Below are 20,543 nucleotides of genomic sequence, written 5' to 3'. Positions count from 1 at the left end.
GATGTAAGTAGTGATAACAGAGTTCTGCCAGATAAAAAAAATGAAAAGCCTACTCTGCAGTTGGTGCGTGTTTTAAAATGATCCAAAATGCTTTATTTAGAGCTTTTTGTATATATTTGATCATATATTTTCAAGATTTAAATTCAAATGTATATTCGTAAATCGTATAAGCTTTAAAGATACGATTAATAGGATTATATCGTGTAAATACTGAGGGCCCTATCTTATAAGGATGCCATGGCGGCGCCACCGGTCGCACCACAGTGGTGTCTTGAGCTGTCAAGCTAGAAATACCAAAACAAAAACCAAGATTGTCAGTGATACCAGGTGAGGTGCTCTCTATACAACTTTTAGTGAATGTATTAAACTTGTATTATGTAGAATAAAACCTTCAAGTCGAGGTTTTGTCTTATTACACAACTGTACATTATTGTTAATGGCGACTAGCGTGGCATTGAGATAAGTCTTGAAATAGGTTATGATACATATTTTACCTATTTTCTGGTCAGTAAGGTACAATATTAACGTTATTTGTTGTGACTGGGTGACAAGTATTGAAAATTAAAATTGAAAATGACAATTGACATATTAGGGTTAAATCATTCAAATATCATTTGATAAATTTTATTGCTTTGCTTTAAAGATTTGTAGTTCGTTGACGTCCTTAATATGGAAATGATTCCTTAGTTGTAATATAGCGTTCTTTAAGTCTAGACAGTCACACAGTCTAAGATTATTATACACTATATACTAATACAGACAGTGCACACATGTGAAATGCTAATAGTTGAAACACATTTAGTGTGAACGATATAGTACTTTAAATAATTTAAGAAGCAGAATATGACGTCGCGTATTTGCTATCCAGTTGGTCATAAATATATCCCGGTTCAAATTGAAGAGAATGATATTTATACGGGAATATTGAAAATTCTTTCAATTTTAAGACCAGAATGGACTCCGGGAAATATTAAATTTAAGGTTGAAAATTGTCATGTACATTATGATTTGTTTTTACGAATGTTTTTATGTATAAACAATGATTGTTTTTTTGATTTTAGGTTTTTACTGATGGGATTACAAATAAACTTGTCGCATGTCAGTATACTGCTGAACAAGGCAATGAAAACAACATAGTACTTGTAAGAATTTATGGAAACAAAACAGATTTGCTAATTGATAGAAATGCTGAAGTTCGGTAAGTAAGGTGGAAGGAAGCATATTTTATTATAAAATTAGAAATAATTAAAATGAAACATATTAATTTATGGTAAAGCTTAGAAATTAATTATGTTTGATCAAGATGTTACAAATTTTTATTTCAGTAAATGTAGATGCATATATCATTATATATTTTTGCAGAAACATAACTGTTCTCAATAAAACTGGATTGGCTCCAAAAATTTATGGTGTTTTCAAAAATGGTTTAGCATATGAATACTATCCTGGAGTTACTCTTAGCCCAGATACTGTAATTGATTCAAAAATATCAAGTCTTGTTGCAAAGCAAATGGCGAAAATGCATAAAGTTGAGCTTGGGAAGGAAGTAAGTAACAAAGTAGAAAATAATATACATAATATCTAGACTTTATCTTTGAAATTAACAATTTGTGTGTGAAAATTTAAATAAATAGCAGAGTCCTGTTATTTTAAGAACAACAGTGTTGATGCCCCAATTTTTTTTTTGTTACCATACCAAAAAGATATAAAAACCTAAAAGTAAGTCTCATGGAAAATGGTTACTCTGATATTTCTGAATGAGTTGTAATGTGTATAAGTAAAAAAATCTGAATAAATGTAACTGCTAAAATAATATATATAATTAAGTTATTAATTTAATTAAAAAGTTAAACAAAACAGAAATTTTGAGGTATATTAAACTTTTCTGTCTAATATTAGCAGGTAACCATTGTTGACCATTAGGTGAGTTAAATAAATATTACTTAATACAAATCAAAAATAAACTTAATTCATGGAGCCCAGCTTGAAATTTAAATTCTATCAAAAAGAGCTCTCCAGTTACTCATTTATAAAGTTCTTTCATGAAATTCAATAAATACACTCTGCACTTTTTTAAAAGGCGTATAAAAGACTTCTTTACTCATGTTTATTTAATGATTATCACTTGTTCTTTGGGTAAATACATTTTATCACCTTGTTGTTATATTACCTACTTTGTTGAAAAATTCCAAAGTTAGTCCCTAGCTACGAGATAATAAATAGTACACTAACTCATCTAACCATTTATAATGTGGAGCTGATTCTTTCCATTAGGGCTGGTAAATCAAGATTTCATTGAAGTTATGAATCTGAGTATTTGTTACATTAAGATTTCAATTTTTAAATGTTACATTCAAATATTATTTTTTTTATATTAAGTAAGGGTAAGATCTTAAATCAATGTTAACAAAACATACAATGTAATATTTCAAGGTATCCTTAACCTTACAATAACTTTTCTTATAAAGTATAAATAAAAACATCCATACTTTATTTTCCAATTAAACACAAATTGTCATAGGCGATTTTGCTTTAAAAACTACTAATTGCATATACTTTGTTTAATTCTTATGAAATAACATTTAACTAAAATATAAACCTAATTTTTCATGTTATCTACTAAGGTTATTATTTAAGATAAACTTCTTCTTTAAATATGATATTTTTTGAATCTTATCACATTACCAGTTTTGTTTTTTTCCAATATTATCATTTTATTATAGACTAGCAAGTAGATAAAATGTTTAGAATCATTAAAATTAATTTATTAATCTTTATATAGCTGATATGGTAAGCTTACTGCTAACCCTATAAAAAAATTATACATGTCTTTACAATATTTTTTCTTCATATGACCTCACATAATATGATTAAATTGTACTATATTCAGTACTTTTTTTTTTAAATAAAAAAAACAAATTTGTAATAAGTAAAGGAACAACCCTTAAATGTCTTAACGGGCAAAGGCCACCTTATCTGTTAAGGAAAATTCATCCATGCTGCTACTCTACGGTTAATGGATATAAATATTTATTTAGGTATTTAAATATAAGTGGTTAATTTCTCAACAGATATGAGATTTAATAATTTTGTTAATTACATTTTTTTTATCTATTGTAATACAGAGTAGGTTTGAGCAGATTATATTTCATAGAACATAACTAAAAACATGTTGAAATTTATTTAGTAGCAGCTAAAGAATATTTATTGAATTATTCAATTATTTATATTTTCAATGAGATGATTAAAATTTTCATGTATACAGAATATTCAAATAAGTATATCTATTGTGATTGAAATAATCTTTGGGAAAGGTTCTAGTTTCTTAATTATAAATAACTCTGGCCCCTAGCTCTGGCTCTGGTTCTAGCATGGCTCTTTTTAAAGAATAAAAATTGTTTAATTATTAACATTGTAATCCCATACAAGAATACTTACTTACAGCATAAAGTGCAGCATAAACATTAAATTAAAGCATTAATTAATTTATTTAATAGTTTTAACTATAATTTAAACATGGTAAAAGAAAATCAATAACAATTTTTTTTTAACAATTACAGATAAAAAAAGAACCCATGGTATGGGATAAAACGGAACAGTTCTTATGTTTAATTCCAGAGAAGCTTACAGATGCTAATAAACATGAAAGGTAAGTCATTATTTTATGTAGCATAATTATAATGCATTCATATACGGAAAATTAAAATAATAAGTTTATCGTTTTGATATTGGCTATAAAATGCTACATTTAAAAAAAAACATTAATCTCAAATATTAAACTCAAAACTTTACTAAAAGAACATTGAGCTACCTTATATGTTTAACTTTACTGCATAAATACAAAGCTCTGTAAAAATTTAAATGAAAGTAAATTATAATTATTTATGCACTGTTTTATAATTTTATTAATTTTATTTTATGCCTAGTTCTAGATGAAACATCTATAGAAATACTAGAAACAATGCAAATTAAATAGAAATCACTTGATTCGCAAAAAGTTGGCAAGTGAGTAAATATACAACAAGCCAAAATAAATTTGAGTTATTTTACTTTAATAATTTTATTGTAAATAATTTGTTTGAGTGATGAAGTTTGTTTGAATCAAGATAACCTTTTGTTATGAATTTTATTTTCATATAGCATATCCATTTTTTTTTCCCTAACATTACACAGTTCTAGTAGTGTGTTGTTAACAATAAATAATTTTATCGACTGTTGTAGATTTGCAAGTAGCTTTGGATCTCTAACAAGACTAAGGATAGAATATGAGCGCTTAAAGTCGCTCTTAATAAAAACTGAGAGCCCAATAGTGTTTGCTCACAATGATTTGCTTCTAGGAAACGTGATCTACAATGAATCTAAAGGGAAGATTTCGTTTATAGATTATGAATATGCTTCATATAATTATCAAGCATTTGATATAGCAAATCATTTCAATGAATTTGTTGGTAAGTTATGTTTGTGATATTTTTTTTTTATTATGGTGAACAAGAGGGATATGTGACCACCTCGTAAGACGTAAGTCAATACGCAATGAAAATAGCGACCATGGAATCTAATATGTTATTTTCCATGTCTTCACTACCTCGCTAGTAAGAGCCTGTTAATGTCCCACTGCTAGGCTAAGGCCTCCTCTCCCTTTTGAGGAGAAGGTTTGGAGCTTATTCCACCACGACGCTCCAATGCGGGTTGGTAGAATACACATGTGGCATAATTTCAATGAAATTAGACACATGCAGGTTTCCTCACGATATTTTCCTTCACCGTCAAGCACGAGATGAATTATAATCACAAATTAAGCACATGAAAATTCAGTGGCGCTTGCCCGGGTTTGAACCCACGATCGTCGGTTAAAATTCACGCGTTCTAACCACTAGGTCATCTCAGCTTTTTAGGCCTTGCTAACTTATCCTTTATTTGCTGTTTGGTAGAACAACACCGAACCTAAAGAGATGTGCACATTTTCAATTAAAAGTGCCCTCTCCATTTCTATGTCCACAGTATCAATTAACTATAAGTACAATAGAGAGATCAAGACGATTTTGTTTCAGATGAGACAAACCGATTTTTTCAGGTATATCTCTTGATGATATCGATTATAATCGGCATCCCAGCAAAGATTTTCAGATGAACTGGATCGAAAAATACCTTGTAGAATATCTGGAAAATGAATCGCCGCCTTATGCAGCTATTGAAAAACTGTATAAGGAAGTGCAGCAACTTTCGATAGCTTCCCATTTCATGTGGGGTGTGTGGTCTCTGGTGCAGTGCGAACTATCCGATATTAATTTTGATTTTTGCAGGTTAGTTTTAACAATGGTGGTAATTCCACATTCGTTTAAAAGCGCCAGCTTGAATAATATGTTTTCTATTTTTGTCGAAAATAATGAAATTAATCAACAGTTTTTACAAATAAGTAAATAATTAATTTAATTATTTATTGAAAAATGACAATATTTATAAGCTTGGACAAAATAGTCACTTTAAATTTCTGTAAAACTTCACGACAATCATAATAGTCTTGCTATACTTTTTGAAATCACACATGAAAAAAGAGATAGCAATATTCCAAGTTTCATTACATATTAATACACTACGTCGTCACACTAAATAAATTAAACTATTTAAACTTAACTGATCGGATTATTTGCATACGTTCAGGATTTTTAATTTAAACAGAGCTATTTCCTTTATATTACGCGCTTTATTACAGTGCTCTTTGATAAGGCTTCCTTAAATTACCGGAATTCTTCATAATGTGCACAAAAATAAGCCTAGATAAAACGGTTCAGTACCTTTTTCTTTTCTTTTTTTTTTTTGTTTGGTAGCTATTTGATTTGATTGGACTTTGATTTGATTGATTAATCAAACGTTATTTAGCTATTCAGTAATGTTAACAATAATATCCAGAAGATTTGAAAGAAATCCAATTTGTGATATGTCATTAATATCATAGTTTCTGAACCGCTCTTGCGATTTTGATAATAATATTTATTTTTATAATTCCAGGTATGCCGAAATACGACTTAACAGGTATTACGAACAAAAGGACGCCATTTACAAAGAATTACTGTGATGAAGGATCAAAAGAGAATATTATATTATAAGAAAATAACGTAATATATTAAGTGACATATTAAATATCTTTGATTATATATCGTCTACATACAGTGTCGTTTTTAGACGGGTGAGCTTTATTTGTCGATGCAACTTTGGTTACCTAGGTTACCTAGCCTGTTTTAACTACAACAGGAGTAAACACAAATAGACAACTGTGACATTGAATTGACGTGATATCATTGGATCTTGAATACTCATTATGGATTCCCAAAAAATGCCGTCTTGAACTCTTGAATTTCTTTGTTTGTTTTGTTATAAATAAAGTTATATTAATCCCGTGGGTGTCGTAAGAGGTGACTTAGGGACGGGGAAAGGGGGGGATGGGCAGCAGCGTCCCCCCCCCATAAATATGTTACCACACTACTGCGCTCGCCAACACGCCTGCCCAGCGCGGCGAGTATGGGCAAACCCTCCTCAATGGCAGATGCGCCCAAAAAAAGGCCCCCAGTTACCACAGGGAGCTTTGGCGCACCTTGGGAGAGGCCTATGTTCAGCAGTGGAAAATGATTGGCTGTTGATGTATGATGTAATCAAGAACTATTTGTATATTGTATAGAATGGAATATGTAAATTTAAGGTATGTTTATTTTTACTCCTTGTTCGATTGGAATAGTGTATACGTAAGAGCATTGTTTTTTTTTTGCGTTGGTTGTCTTTGTGTATAACACACTGCAAATATAGAAATTTGAAAGAGAGAGAAAAAAAATAAAATGATGATTTTTTTAGTACTAATTATTGGCATATAATAATCGGAACAAAGGTATTGGTGATGTACGTCAAAGTTACAACTTGTGGTTTTCTGTGAGCAATAGACTAACTTATTATTATTGAAGTAATGTGAATAATTACCTAAATAATAATAAATTAATTTTACGATCTTTTCAATATAACCACACCTTATATATTAAGGGTTATGTTATGTTAAGGTTATATTATGTATTTTTAATAAAATTTAATTAATATCAACATAATATAACTTCATAAAAAATCTTATGGCTAAGCAAAATCTAACAAATAAATAATATTGATATTGGATTACAAGATAATCTGCTTGCATATAAGTAAAATTATGTTTTTTTTTTCAGGCTTTTGCCGTCCACTGCTTGACGAATAGAACGCCAACCATCGCGATCTTGGGCAATCCGCATCCATCTCGTACCTGCCACCTTTTTTTAAATCATCGGTCCATCTTGTTCTACACCTCGTTTGCCTAAGCGTGGTCTCCACTCTAACACGTGTCGGCTCCATCGGCCATCAATGCGCCTGGAGGCATGACCAGCCCACTTCCACTTTAGCGAGCTAATTCTACGCGCGATGTCGGTGACTTTAGTTCTCTGGCGAATGTCCTCATTTCGGATTCTATCTACCAGAGAAACCCCAAGCATCGCACGTTCCATTGCTCGCTGAGCTACCTTAAATTTGTGGACCAGTCCTACGGTAAGTGTCCACGTTTCAGCACCGTAAGTCATTACAGGTAGGACGCACTGATTAAAGACCTTGGTTTTAAGCGACTGTGGGATCGACGATTCAAAAATATGACGCAACCTCCCGAATGGCGCCCAGCCCAAACTTGTTCTTCTTTTAGCCTACTTCTCAAAGTTGTGCCGACCAAGTTGTATAATTTGGCCCAGGTAGATATATTCCTGCACAACTTCAAGTGGAGAGCAATTGACGACCACTGGTCTTGGGTATACATGTTGGTTTGCCATAATTTTGGTCTTTTTAATGTTCATCCCGAGACCTACTTGTCTTGAAGAATCGCTCAGGTTGTTTAGCATCTCTTCCAAATCCTGCAGTCTCCGCCATGATGACAATGTCCTCGGCAAATCGCAGATGTGTAATGTGTTGGCCATTTATATTAATGCCGCGTCCGTTCCAATCGAGCGTCTTGAAGACGTCCTCCAATGCATTGGTAAAAAGTTTCGGTGAGATTACATCTCCCTGTCTTACCCCGTGATGCAATTGGATTGGTCTTGTGCTCTGATCTTGTACTTGGATGGTCATGATTGCGGCTTCGTACAAGCTCTTCACCACCTGGACATACCGACAGTCAATTAGGCATATCTGCATGGATTCAAGAACAGCTCAGGTCTCGATGGTATCGAAGGCTTTTTCGTAGTCCACAAACGCTATGTATAGAGGCTGATTATATTCCTCGGTCTTCTGTATTATTTGCCTAAGTGTGTGTATGTGGTCTACGGTACTGAAGCCTTTTCGAAACCCAGCCTGTTCAACGGGTTGGAAGTCATCGAATTTTCGGGCAAGATGATTCGTGATTACCCTCGAAAACAACTTGTAAACATGGCTGGTAGTTTTTCAGAGTTTTATCACCCTTCTTGAAAAAGAGCACCACCATACTTCTGATCCATGTCTTCGGTGTTAGCTCTCTCAAAACTGGTGTGCCTCCTGCTTTGAGAAGCTCTGAGGTAATTCCGTCATCTCCTGGAGCCTTGTTGTTTCTGTTGATCACGGAGACATCACTGAATATTTGCCGTTTATTGGATAAAATGAAGCCGATCTCATTCATAGCGATGAATGAGATCGGCTTCATTTTATCCAATATATCCAACATAGCGATGTTATCGGGGCTTCGCCAGGTCCACTTCCTTTGGGGCTTTTTCTGGTACGAGATTACTGGTACGAGACATAGCTTTTAATATGTCTTCGTACATGGCTTCGACCTTTTCGTCAGTGTATGACGTTGGGGTATACACTTGTATAACCTTCAAAGCATACCTCTCGGTTATCTTTAAGACAAGGTATGCCACCCTGGCCGACACACTGCCTACCTCCACGACATTGCTTCTGAGTGACTTGTGGATCAGAAAGCCGACGCCACCTTGGGATGGTTGATGTCCTTCTCGGAAGTAGAGTAAGTGACCGGCATCTAGGGTAATCGTATCCTCGCCCTGTCTTCGGATTTCTGATAGACCTACTAGACCCCAGTTAATACGACTTAACTCTACTTCCAACTTCTTATTCTGTCAAATTTTCGTCCAGCCGCAGAGAGCGTCCATTATACGTGGCCAGAAACATTCGCCGTTTGTGGTACCCTGCCGTAGCCCTGGGATTCTTAGCACCCACCATCGCACCGTTACCATGGTCGGTACCATGGCCAGGACGTGTGTCGTCACTCATAGGGGGGTATTTGCCTTAGTCACCACGCTTGACAGGCGGGTCGGTGACCGCAGTGGCTAGAAATCTTTCACCAATAGCGCTGCTGCCCGCTCTCAGGATTTGCATTTTCGGATTCCAGCATTTGCGTGGTTATACCGCCACGATTTTGGTCAATGGATACTTAATAATTTAAAACTACTGTACTTTATATAGTTCTATAGTATTCATTTTATTATAAAAAATTAAACTGTGGGACCTCTAATGCTCAAAGCTTTTAATAAAATAATGAAATTCATAAATTCATTAATGCAAAAAAAAAGAAATATGCGTATGAAATCAATTTTCTTTTTCCTAAGTCGTTTTTCAAAATATACATACTACTGTTACTGTCATTTCAAAAGTAACCGAAACGGTGCCGCTTTGGCGTGCGCGATTGTATTATAGATTGTAAACGTGTATATATTCAAAGATTATGAATAAAAATTTATCGTAATAACATACCTATTATATATTAAATGAATATATTTGTTTTAACAATTTAATAAAAATATACTTGTACATGTATAAGAACTAGGTTTTAATTTAATGGTTTTCGTATTTTTTACTACCAACTACGAATTTATTATATTAATTTGTTTAATGCCCTTGGAATAATCTGTTTCGTGAGGACTAATATAAACTTCTTCGAAAGTTCTCAAAACATTCGGCAACTCCTTAGATTTAATGTAGTTATAATTTTTTTTGTTAAATATAATGTTTTATATGCTTTGTTACAATATATATTTTTGTTTCAAATAAACTATTACTTTTATGATACTTTCTGTTATTGGTATTTCCCCATTTTCTTGTTTTCGCTCTTGTGCAGTAGTGATAAACAATTAAATACTTTGGACAGTTTTAATTAATAAATTTATAGTGTTTGTCAAAAGATCGTGATTGCACAATAACATATAAACGGCATATCGTTGCCGGTTCTGTGGAATTTGATATTTAACGGGGCTTACTTTAAATGATAAGGACAAGACTACAAACTGTTTAAAACGAACGGAAAATATTTCCCTACCGCAAACTATTGCGTCAGTCTGCAAAAATGTTAACTAATTTGACAGGATTCAAATAAATTCTACTCATTTTGTCCTAACAGAAAAGAAAGATTCAGCAATAGTCAAATTAGATAATAATTTGTTTTACAGTATCGGCACTTATACTGGAAATAAAAGGTATTTATTTTTCATCTGTTAATTTAGAATTGTGAGTAAAACCTCACTGATACCTGTCGAAAGTTGAAATACAAGCTTTTACTATAATTAAACCAATATTTATGGTAAATTGTGATTTATAAACTGACTTATGTATATAATAAATAAAAAAGCTATATTACTTAATAAAATAATTTTGAATGTATATAATAGTCGATAATTATTTTTCACGGTATCAGCAGTTGTTCTTTAAAATTAAAAATAAATACTAATGTCAAAAATATTATGTTCTAATAACTTATTAAATACTACGCAAACAGATCGGACGATAAATTAGAATAGATTAAAATAACCCGTGACGACAACCTTTTAATATCTGAACGAATACAAAAACCTCGCATTGAAATGGGAAAGAAATTCGGCAATTTAGCTTTTATTCGGGGAATAATATACTACCAGATATCACCTCATGAGCAGAAGCCATTTGCCCGTGCTATTAGATATGGTATTCCAAATTTCATCCCGCGCACGAAAGCGACTATATTAACGTGGTTACCACGTAAGTAATTTATTTAAAATAAGTGCCTTCATTTTGGCACAATAACAATAAACTTTTCGTTACTATGTAATTGAAACGCCAATCTTAGATTGTGTCTAAAACGTTATGTCTCTCTATTTTAATTTTTTTATCATGACCATTTCAACTGAAACATGGCAACAAAGAATTATTGTTTCTCAGTAATATATCTGATGAGTGGGTCTTCCAGACTAACGTTTACAAAGACCTGCCTAGAACTTAGGTGGTAGGGCTATAATTACTGTCTCGATGCTCAATGAAAAGATAAATGACTCTTTTTTTATATTTTTAGCCTTTTTAGGTGCCATAGTAATGTATAAAAGTGTAGAAGAAAATCATCGACAAAGACTGAGAAAAAAACCAGAAGACTATATCAATGATACATAATTCTTAGTTCTTAGTAACAATTTACTGTTCTGCTGTAATGATTTAGAATTCATTAATATGTCTAATGTGTAATAAATAATTTTATTGCTTAACACAAAATTCAAGATGCAATGATTTCATAACTTTTATCTCTTTCTCCTAGTTTGATTTTAAAACATGGCGTTATTTTGTCATATCTATAAATAATAAAAAAAAACAAACTGCTATCCGCGTTATCTTGTAACTTGTTTGCGTCCTGAATTTTTATGTGGTTTTCACTTTCATTTATGGTATATTTACTTCGTTTTAATTTATTCTTATGAGAATTATATATATAGTAAAAAAAAAAAACCTACCAGAAAAGCCATTGATTTGTTAATAAGTCTTAAAAAAAACTATTGTCAGATATTTACATGACTCGAATTGATAATATCTTTATTAGATTTTTTGTTCTGATGAGAGATATAAAATTTCCTCGATAGAAAAAATCACGAAATGCTAAAAGTTATCGAAACTACATTTGTATACTTAAGAAGAACTATAGTTCTATAGGGTATACCCTAATCTTCAAAATAATTTGTAAATGAAAAAAAAATTGAAATACTACCGTCTTGCATTTAAGTCGTAGATAGAAAAAGCATTAAAATAAGATCGCGTCGCGAGAGGGCTAGTTTAATAACGCTGACTATAATCTATAGTCTATAATATATATGATTACAATCTTAATTACTACTGAATACTTACAAATTTATTTACTACTGAATCATAATCCTTAAAAATGTCTGTCTAATTTAAGTACCTTTCGTAGATAAGAAACAGTAACCATAATTAGGTTATAATGTTTAGTTTCCTGTAATTAATTGACTTTTCCTTTTGATTTAATAAAACGCAAATTGTTAAGTCATCATTTTACTAAGCTTTAACATTTTTAATGCACAAGTAATGTTACAATGGTTCGACCATTAATTTACAACGCACGCCAGTGCTACACTATCTTACATTATTTTTTGTTTCTGTGGCATATAATAATAATACAATTTGCAACTTTTGCTACTGTATATAATTGTTTTAAATATTTGGTTTTATTGCGATATAATTGTAGTTGATGAAACAAATTTCAGATTTAACTATCACAAGAAATGTAATATTAATAAGTAGTACTTTGTTAGTTGTAGTTTAGTTTACCTTTATTGATTAAAAAAAGGTATATGAGAATTGCAGCATCGATTTTATTAATAAGAATACTGTTTTCATTATCACGCAATAAAACCATTTATTTAAAATGAGTGAAAATTTTGAGTTTATTAATATGTTTATATTATAAAGGCAAAAAACGTTTTATTGCTGTTAGTAGTCATAATAATATTTATATCACTACTTCTTCATTGAAATCAATATACAAATTTAATAAGCTATATCATTTCTTTTGATGCTTTAATCATGTTAACAAGTGTAACTTCATAGCTATCATCAAGGCTATTTAATAAATCCCAATATAATTATATATTAAATAATGTATCGCAATGCCAAAATAATAAAAGAAAACTTCAGACACAATATAAGTTATATTAATTTAATAATTAGCTAAAATGACCAAAACAGAATTATGCTATAGTATTGACTGAAGCAGTAAGCAAAATTTCATATTACATATAATTGCTTACGTTTATTCAGCAAAATATTTTATTCGGTTTTTATCACAATGAAAACATATAGCAACAGTACAAAAAAATACATAAACCAAAAAAAGTAAATAATTAATACTATCCAGTGTACTATATTAGAAATGCGCTATGTTAAAGTAACAGTTATTTGTCTCAACAAATATATATTTTTTAAATCACAATTTATATTTATCATGTGTTAAATTCAAAACAATAATTTAGTATAATTGTATGTACCTATGAGATGTGAATATTGGTAAGCTAGTTATGAAGGGTCCAGACAACTAAATAACAACTTCAGGCTTAACTTGTGTATCTTGATTTTCTGATTTTAAGCAAATATTATTACATTCAAATGGCATTATAGGTTATTAAATATTAATCATCTCTTGTTTGTATTGAAATATTATTACTTTTACCTACTTAGAGATTCAATGAAAAATGTTATATAAGTTGGAATTGTTCATCCTGTTTATTCGAAAAATACAGTCAAAACAATAATGCCACTTCATGTAAATTGTGGTAACAATCGGCAGCATGTTTAGCTTAGTCGTGGAGTGAAGGCTTCTGTCTAAAGTCTTGTTGTTATTCAGTTTTAGCTGTGTGTGTATGTAAATGTGAGTAAGACAGTGTGTTCATTCAACATCCATTTGTTCCTGCGATGATGCGTCGGCTGGCTGGCCGTCGCCCGCGGTGGGATTAGCTGGTGGTGGAGTCTTCTCTTTAGGCTTGAGTTTGTTTAAAATAGGGTTTACCGTATTTTCGAAAGTCTGTAATAAAAAATTAACTTTAATTTATGTTACATTATAATTATTTATTGCTATACATATCAGTATGATATTGTATGTGACCTGTCTCTCCTGTCGAATTTGGTGCGTGGTATGCGGCGGCGGCAAGTGTCGGGGCGCGTGGGCCAATGCCTGTCGGGCGTTCTCCAACCACGTCAGCGCGTTTTTAGCAGCATCCACAACTTTCTGAATGTCGGCTTCGGTCAGGTGCGCGTACTTTGCATCACCAGATCTTTGGATATAGAATAGTGATTAGTAGTGCAAGTAACTAAATTATTACATAATAGTTTCTTAATTTAAAATTACTTTATATGCTAAACTAAATTCAATACTACAATAAAATAATTGTGAAAGAACTTTTTATTTATAATTTTGCACAATGAAATTACCTATATAAGTCAACTGCCTTGTTAGTTAATTGAATAGCGAGAGCGTAGTCGTCTAGAGCTCCGGGGCGAAGTTCAAATTCAAGTCGCCGTTGTTTTATGGGTTCCCCTTCTGTTCGCAATTCTCCCAATTTATCACTGTAAACCTTTATAAAGCAAAATGAAATAAATATGTTAAATGTTAGTTTTCAAATACTGATTACTCTCTCAAGTAGGTTTATAATAACATCCATACTTGTCGATTTTGATCCTCGCCTTCATCATACAGCCACTGTTCCAGTGAATCAAGTTGGTTGACGAGTCGTTGACGTTGCTCTTCAGCTACGAAGTCATGCAGAATCTCACCCTCAGACAGCTTTCCACGAAGTTCATAAACATATTCTTCAAGAGCGTTACGTGCGTCCGCACGTTCTTTTTCTTGGCGATCTTGAGCTTGCATTTTACCCTAGTCATAAGTATACATATTAACTTAAGTTGTAGGTTCTATCAATACAGTTTAGTAATACATTACATGATTGTACCTCTTGCTCCATGTAAGCATTCAGGTCATGCTGAGCATATCCATGAGTTCGTGCATCTATAGGTAATTCAATAGTTTTTACAAGAACCTTCTTGGATTTATCTTTCGATTTATCCTTTTTGTCATCATTGTTTTCCTAAAAATAAAAAGTTCTGTTCATTACATTACAATAATAATCTCCCCACCACCACAATGACCTGGATTTATTAACAACTTAAATGTTAACATGATTTTAGATTCTTGTGAGAAGTTAATATAACCAAGTAATGTGATGACCCATTTGCACCTAAAATCAACACAAGCAGTAAAAAAAATTACATTACCTAAATTATCCTGGTTGCTGCTAAAATAAATTATAATATATATACTTCAATAAATGCAGGGCAAACAAAAACATGCGTGGACACAGAGACTATTTACTCATAAATGCTTCAAGAGAACGAAAATTTGTAATGTATCTTCAAAAGGTTACATTAAAGCCTTATGAAAATACTGTGCAAATGGGGCCTCAAATGAGGGTGGGGAAGCTGCAAACAATGTGATGTCTGCTGCAATTCACTTAGGAAGAAATAGATTTATGGGAAAATCAACTAATTGAAAAATTTTATCCAGACTAGAAAATGTTGTAACCATTGAGAAATAAGTAGTGAAGCAACAAACATCACAGATTCACTCCACAAACGCGCTACCGACACATACCCCGCTGAACCACTGTCCTACTCTCTGTGTCCACGATTGTTTTTGTTGCGGCTCTCCTTTCATTTCATCCTCTCTCACCTCTTGGTTATCGGGCCCGTTTTGTTGTTGTTGTTGTTCTTGGGAACCACCGTTAGTCTCCATCGGGGCGTCTTGAGTGCCCTGCGCGTTGTCATTGGAATTTTCCATCTCGACATTTTCATTTGGAGAAGAATCTTGCTTCTTCTCCACTAAAGATGCAGAAGCAACCGTGACTATTCCGTGAATGTTTACTCGTACTTTAAGTTTAACTTTCTGTGACTCCCCTTCAGCTGTTGCTTGAACATCTTTAATGTTCCATTGTCCTGTTATGAAATACGATTTGTATAAGCTCCAAACCTTCTTATCATCTATTCACAGGGTTTACCTTTTTTTTGTACAGATTACATAATAAAAGATACTTACCAATGAAAGAATCAGGATAGGGCACTTGATCGGAATAGTAAGCACTAACTGAAAATGGTTCTTTTCTATAGAAAGTAAGCATCTTGGAAAATGGTGCGGCATGGAATGCTGGAAAAACCTGTAAAAGAAATAATTTAATAATTTATTGATTGAAGAGATTTTGCAACTTGTGGCATATTAAGCAGATTTTAATTATTTTGGTGTATCTTTTAGTTATAAACATAAACATTTCACACTTATCATCTCGAAACCAAAAAATCCCATAAACCTGGTTGCGCGCCTTTAATTGTTCGATGACGCGCAAGCCTACAAATACGTTATTATGGGTTATAATTATTACTCACGTTACAACCAATGAACCAAGAGAACTCCTATGGAGAATTTTGATAGAAGGAATGGGCTCATAAATAAGTTATGAAAAACACTGCAGACGCAAGATATATACATTGGTTTACAGTTGTTACCTTAAGAGCGAATGCGCGTAAAATTTTCGTGCTAGTTTTTTTGGACTTGTGTATTGAGTCTATATATTGATTTATTAATTACCTCATCCAATAAATACATTATTGTTTTATTGCCAATATAATAGATAGATAAAATCTATTGGATAAAAAAAATCCTTACTTCCATGTCACCATCCTCTCCTCTTGCAGCGTCCCAGGCGAGACGCACGGCGTAGGGCTGCGCGTCGGTCACGTTGAACTCCCGCACGCGTACGGCGGGGCTCAACATCGCGCATTGCAATGCGCAACCACGGGATACAGCTTCATCCTGAAAAAAAATTTTTCGTTTGTTAATATCAATTAGCAGTAAATGGGAATTAATATTTTTGTTACCATCATTTTACACGTAGTATTTATTATAGTATATAATATTTTGCCGATAAAACTGTCATCAATTTAAATTTAACATTTTTTAGAAGTTGAATTGATTACTAAATATCTTTCATACTTGGTTAAGTGTTGTTGATGCTTGCTTGCCAAAAACTTGTTCAATCAAATTTTTAACTGCAGGAATCCTTGTAGAACCCCCTACAATTTCCACTGAGTTTATATCTTCAGGTCTCAATTCTGAAAAGGAAATCGGATTATTTGTTAATATATTTTTATCAAGTATATATATAATATACATAAGGTAATAATAACACTTACTGGCATTATGCAAAATGCCTCTTAATGTCCTTTCGACCCTATTGAAAGTCTCAGTACATATTTGTTCCATCTGAGGACGTTGCATTTCCCCAGTAACATCACGTTCCTCCATAAAGCATTCAATGTTCAAAGGCAGACGAGTGCTATTTGCAGACATTTGCTTCTTAATTTTTTCTACTTCTTGTAAAAGCCGAAGGAAAGCTCTAGAAACATTGTGATCATAAGAACAGTAATATAACATTCACTTAATTATACTATCCACCACACCTATACAATTCAATTCAATTTGTAATTTAAAAAAACAAAATATATTTACATAATTAAAAGTAATGACATAAAAATAATCCAAAATGTTAGTAAATCAAGTATACCTTTGATTTTTCCTGGCATCGAGTTTATATCTAGTCATAAAATCTTGACAGAAATATTCAGCTAATGCCATGTCAATGTCTCTTCCACCACAGAAAGGGTCTGTTGAAGTGGCTAGCACCCTTAATTTACCCTTATTAAAAGCACATGCTGCCACCTATGAAGAACAAAATATGTATATGAATGTCTGTTTAATTCATATTAATAATTTAAATGTAATATGTCTTAATAATATACCTGAAGGGAACTGTGACCAAAGTCAACAAAAACTACATTTCGAGGTTTTTCTTCAGGTGCAGGTAAATCTTGTTTGTAAATACCATAGGCAAGTGCAGTTGCAGAGGTCTCATTCATAAGACGTAATACATTGAGACCTAAAACATTTAGTTATTAGAGTAAAACACAGAATCAATAGTTTTACTTGAATAGGTTGACATGAAGGTCAAGGCCATGACCAATAAAAACCTTAGTGGTGCAATTAAAGGCAAGGCTGCCAACATTCTGAATTAGATGTACTGATTACTAACATACCTACCTACCTATTTCAAGTCTTACTATAAATTAATAAATAAAACAAAACAATTATTTTTATATATGAAAAATATGTGATGATAGGATAAAAATAATGAATTTAATTTTTCAGTACAAGTTTTGAGTCCTTTATTTATATAACACAATTATATAACTATTATTTACAGTACAAAAATGTTTTACATTACTATTAAATATAACACATTTTGTGACTTTTTATTTAATTTGATTGTGTGAACAAAATCGAATAAATGATTTAAAATGTTATTAAGAATTTGATAGATCATTTAAATTATTATGCATATGATTGAGCATAGAAGACTTGATGTTTGATAATGACTGCATTGATACTAATGTAAATGAGTATCATTTTTATTCAGGAAATATAAGTGATTTTATAGGATACAAAAATAATATCTCCATCTGTAACATTAACAATAACAATGATGCATCTTAATGCATACCAAGACAAAACAATAATTGATACAAATTTATAACGGCTTACCTGCAATTGTTGCAGCATCTAATAAAGCATTCCTCTCTGCATTAGTAAAGTAACTAGGTACTGATATGACACAATCATTAACCTGAGTTTGTAATGCAGTAGCAGCTACATCTTTCAACTTTGTGAACAGCATTGCTGTAATCTACAAATATTTTTTTTGTATTAGAGGTTATAACAAGCAAATATAAATGTATATTGATTTTTTATCTATGTTTACTTTGCTAAGACCTTGAGATAAATGTCTAATTAGATTTTATAGAATTGTGGATAAAATTTTCAACAAACCTGCTCTGGGCTAAATACATTATCTTCACCAAGATAGTTGACCCTAATGCCAATTCCACCATCAGTTCTCTGTTCAACCTTGAATGGGAAGTGTTTCAGCTCTTTTTGCACATGTGGATCTGAATATTTCCTACCTAAAAGTCTTTTAAAACCAAATACAGTGTTTTTCATATTTGTTACCATTTGGTTTTTGGCTGCTACACCTAATATTCGGTTCTTTGGTGAAAATGCAACACATGACCTGGAAATTGATTAATTGCAAATATGAACGATGAATCTAACTAACCTAGTAGAAAAATCAGTAAAATCGTTAAACATGAAAGTATGTAACTTATACGAAATAATTATTGATCACATTATCTGCAAATAATCAATAAGATATCGTTAGTAAAATTTAATATCATGAATGATGAATCAATTACATTACTCTCTAATTATTAGAATGATTAAGTTATATTCCTATATATACATATTAACTTCTATGGTTATTTCGCAGGACAATTAATATGAATATTGAAGTTTATTTCAGTAAAATATTTAAAAATAAGAAGGTATAAATTATTACTTACGGTGTACCCCTAAGACTGTAATCGTTAGTTATTGTCTCAATCCCACCTGCTTTTGCAACAGCTATATAACACGATTCGTTTCCGAAATCAATACCTATGACTGACATTGCGGCCATACTGGTTTAAAATTGTAATAATAGACACAAAACCTTTGAAATATCACCCTTTTTCGGTCACACAAAACACGTTGCTATAAACTGACAATCAGTCAGTCGATCTCAGTGGAACGCCGGTCTGCAACACAGTACCTTCACACAGAGTCTAGATATTATTTCCTTTGAAGGTATGTACCCGAATTTTCTAGAAGCACAGACTAAATATGGAATTGTATTGGAATGAATAAATGCATTATTAAATTCATAGATGACAAGGACTTTTCTAAGGTTTCATTCACCTAATCTATAAAAATTCTTCATTTATAAAATTATCAAGTTTAGAAAATATATTATTTATTGGGTTTATATTTTAAAATTAATCATTATTTTTAATCATTAAAAATTAGGATTGCGTTTTGATATTAAAGAAATAGCTTTAGCAGCCAAACAAAAACTAGATAAATTTACAATAAATTTCACTATTCTTTTACTGAAACTAAGTAATAAAACTCCAAAGTAATAAAACTCCTATGATTTTATAATATGACTTATAATATTTAAAAAGTGATAGTACTAATGTTTTACAAACCTGCTACTTTTAACGTATATTTTTCATCAGTTTTACAACCTTTAAAACCTCATAATAAATTTAATTAATAAATAGTGTCAGAGGATGTCAAACATTAACGGTACATATTAAAAAAAATCAATGTTATAAGAGTATCGTTAATAAAATAAATACCGTTTGCCGTAACGGCATACGAGTTTTCCCCAAGAGGATGCGAACAGATGTTTCAAATCAAAATACAATTTCAATAAAACTCGAATAGAGAATCAATTACATTAACATCTAATTCATTTATATATATTATTTTATGTTAAAGCTCCACACTGTTAATTTCCTAATGTTGTCATTATTTTCTTGACGTTAACTTACTATACCCGCTTTAAAAATAACTTACACGGCAGAAAAGTGAAAAAAAATAATAATTAAAAATAACTTTATTTTTCTAATTATGTTGTTTTATTATGTTAGTGCATAAATAGATAAAAAGTAAATATTCGAATTAATTAGTTATATAAAATAGGTTCTCAGATTATTTATGTAATTAATTTGTTTGTGTCTTGTGCTTCTGCCTTCTTCATCGTTCTTCGGATAAG

The 20,543-nt window shown here is 31.6% G+C and overlaps 3 protein-coding genes across 6 annotated transcripts; 2 read left to right on the top strand and 1 right to left on the bottom strand.

Moving 5' to 3' along the window:
* The first annotated feature begins 610 nt into the window (after positions 1-610).
* LOC126768204 (ethanolamine kinase) lies at positions 611-8,648 on the top strand. The gene is made up of 8 exons (XM_050486170.1): positions 611-981; positions 1,062-1,198; positions 1,363-1,546; positions 3,561-3,649; positions 4,222-4,448; positions 5,075-5,303; positions 6,010-6,697; positions 7,206-8,648. The coding sequence occupies exons 1-7, from the start codon at positions 844-846 to the stop codon at positions 6,074-6,076; spliced, it is 1,071 nt and encodes a 356-aa protein (XP_050342127.1). The 5' UTR covers positions 611-843; the 3' UTR covers positions 6,077-6,697; positions 7,206-8,648.
* A 2,138-nt stretch (positions 8,649-10,786) lies between these two features.
* On the top strand, positions 10,787-11,448 carry LOC126768231 (cytochrome b-c1 complex subunit 8-like). The gene is made up of 2 exons (XM_050486204.1): positions 10,787-10,995; positions 11,306-11,448. Exons 1-2 carry the CDS (start codon positions 10,842-10,844, stop codon positions 11,398-11,400), a joined length of 249 nt encoding a protein of 82 aa, XP_050342161.1. The 5' UTR covers positions 10,787-10,841; the 3' UTR covers positions 11,401-11,448.
* Positions 11,449-12,272: 824 nt separating this feature from the next.
* On the bottom strand, positions 12,273-19,584 carry LOC126768178 (97 kDa heat shock protein). 4 transcript variants are annotated; one of them, XM_050486125.1, is made up of 15 exons: positions 19,288-19,584; positions 18,719-18,959; positions 18,434-18,575; positions 17,635-17,771; positions 17,400-17,554; positions 17,029-17,231; positions 16,829-16,947; positions 16,502-16,648; positions 15,878-15,995; positions 15,437-15,777; positions 14,739-14,873; positions 14,453-14,662; positions 14,221-14,363; positions 13,895-14,063; positions 12,273-13,813 (listed from the first exon to the last, which is right to left on the bottom strand). In XM_050486125.1, the coding sequence occupies exons 1-15, from the start codon at positions 19,401-19,403 to the stop codon at positions 13,679-13,681; spliced, it is 2,511 nt and encodes an 836-aa protein (XP_050342082.1). In that variant the 5' UTR covers positions 19,404-19,584; the 3' UTR covers positions 12,273-13,678. The 4 variants fall into 4 exon arrangements, with proteins under 4 accessions (XP_050342082.1, XP_050342083.1, XP_050342084.1 ...); XM_050486126.1 differs by having other exon boundaries at positions 14,739-14,852; XM_050486127.1 differs by having other exon boundaries at positions 15,515-15,777; positions 19,288-19,583.
* Between the last annotated feature and the right edge of the window lie 959 nt (positions 19,585-20,543).

This window comes from Nymphalis io, chromosome 4 (assembly GCF_905147045.1).
Source record: "Nymphalis io chromosome 4, ilAglIoxx1.1, whole genome shotgun sequence".
Classification (NCBI taxonomy): domain Eukaryota; kingdom Metazoa; phylum Arthropoda; class Insecta; order Lepidoptera; family Nymphalidae; genus Nymphalis; species Nymphalis io.
Note: the sequence above shows the minus strand (reverse complement) of the source record. Positions and strands in the feature narration are given on the sequence as shown.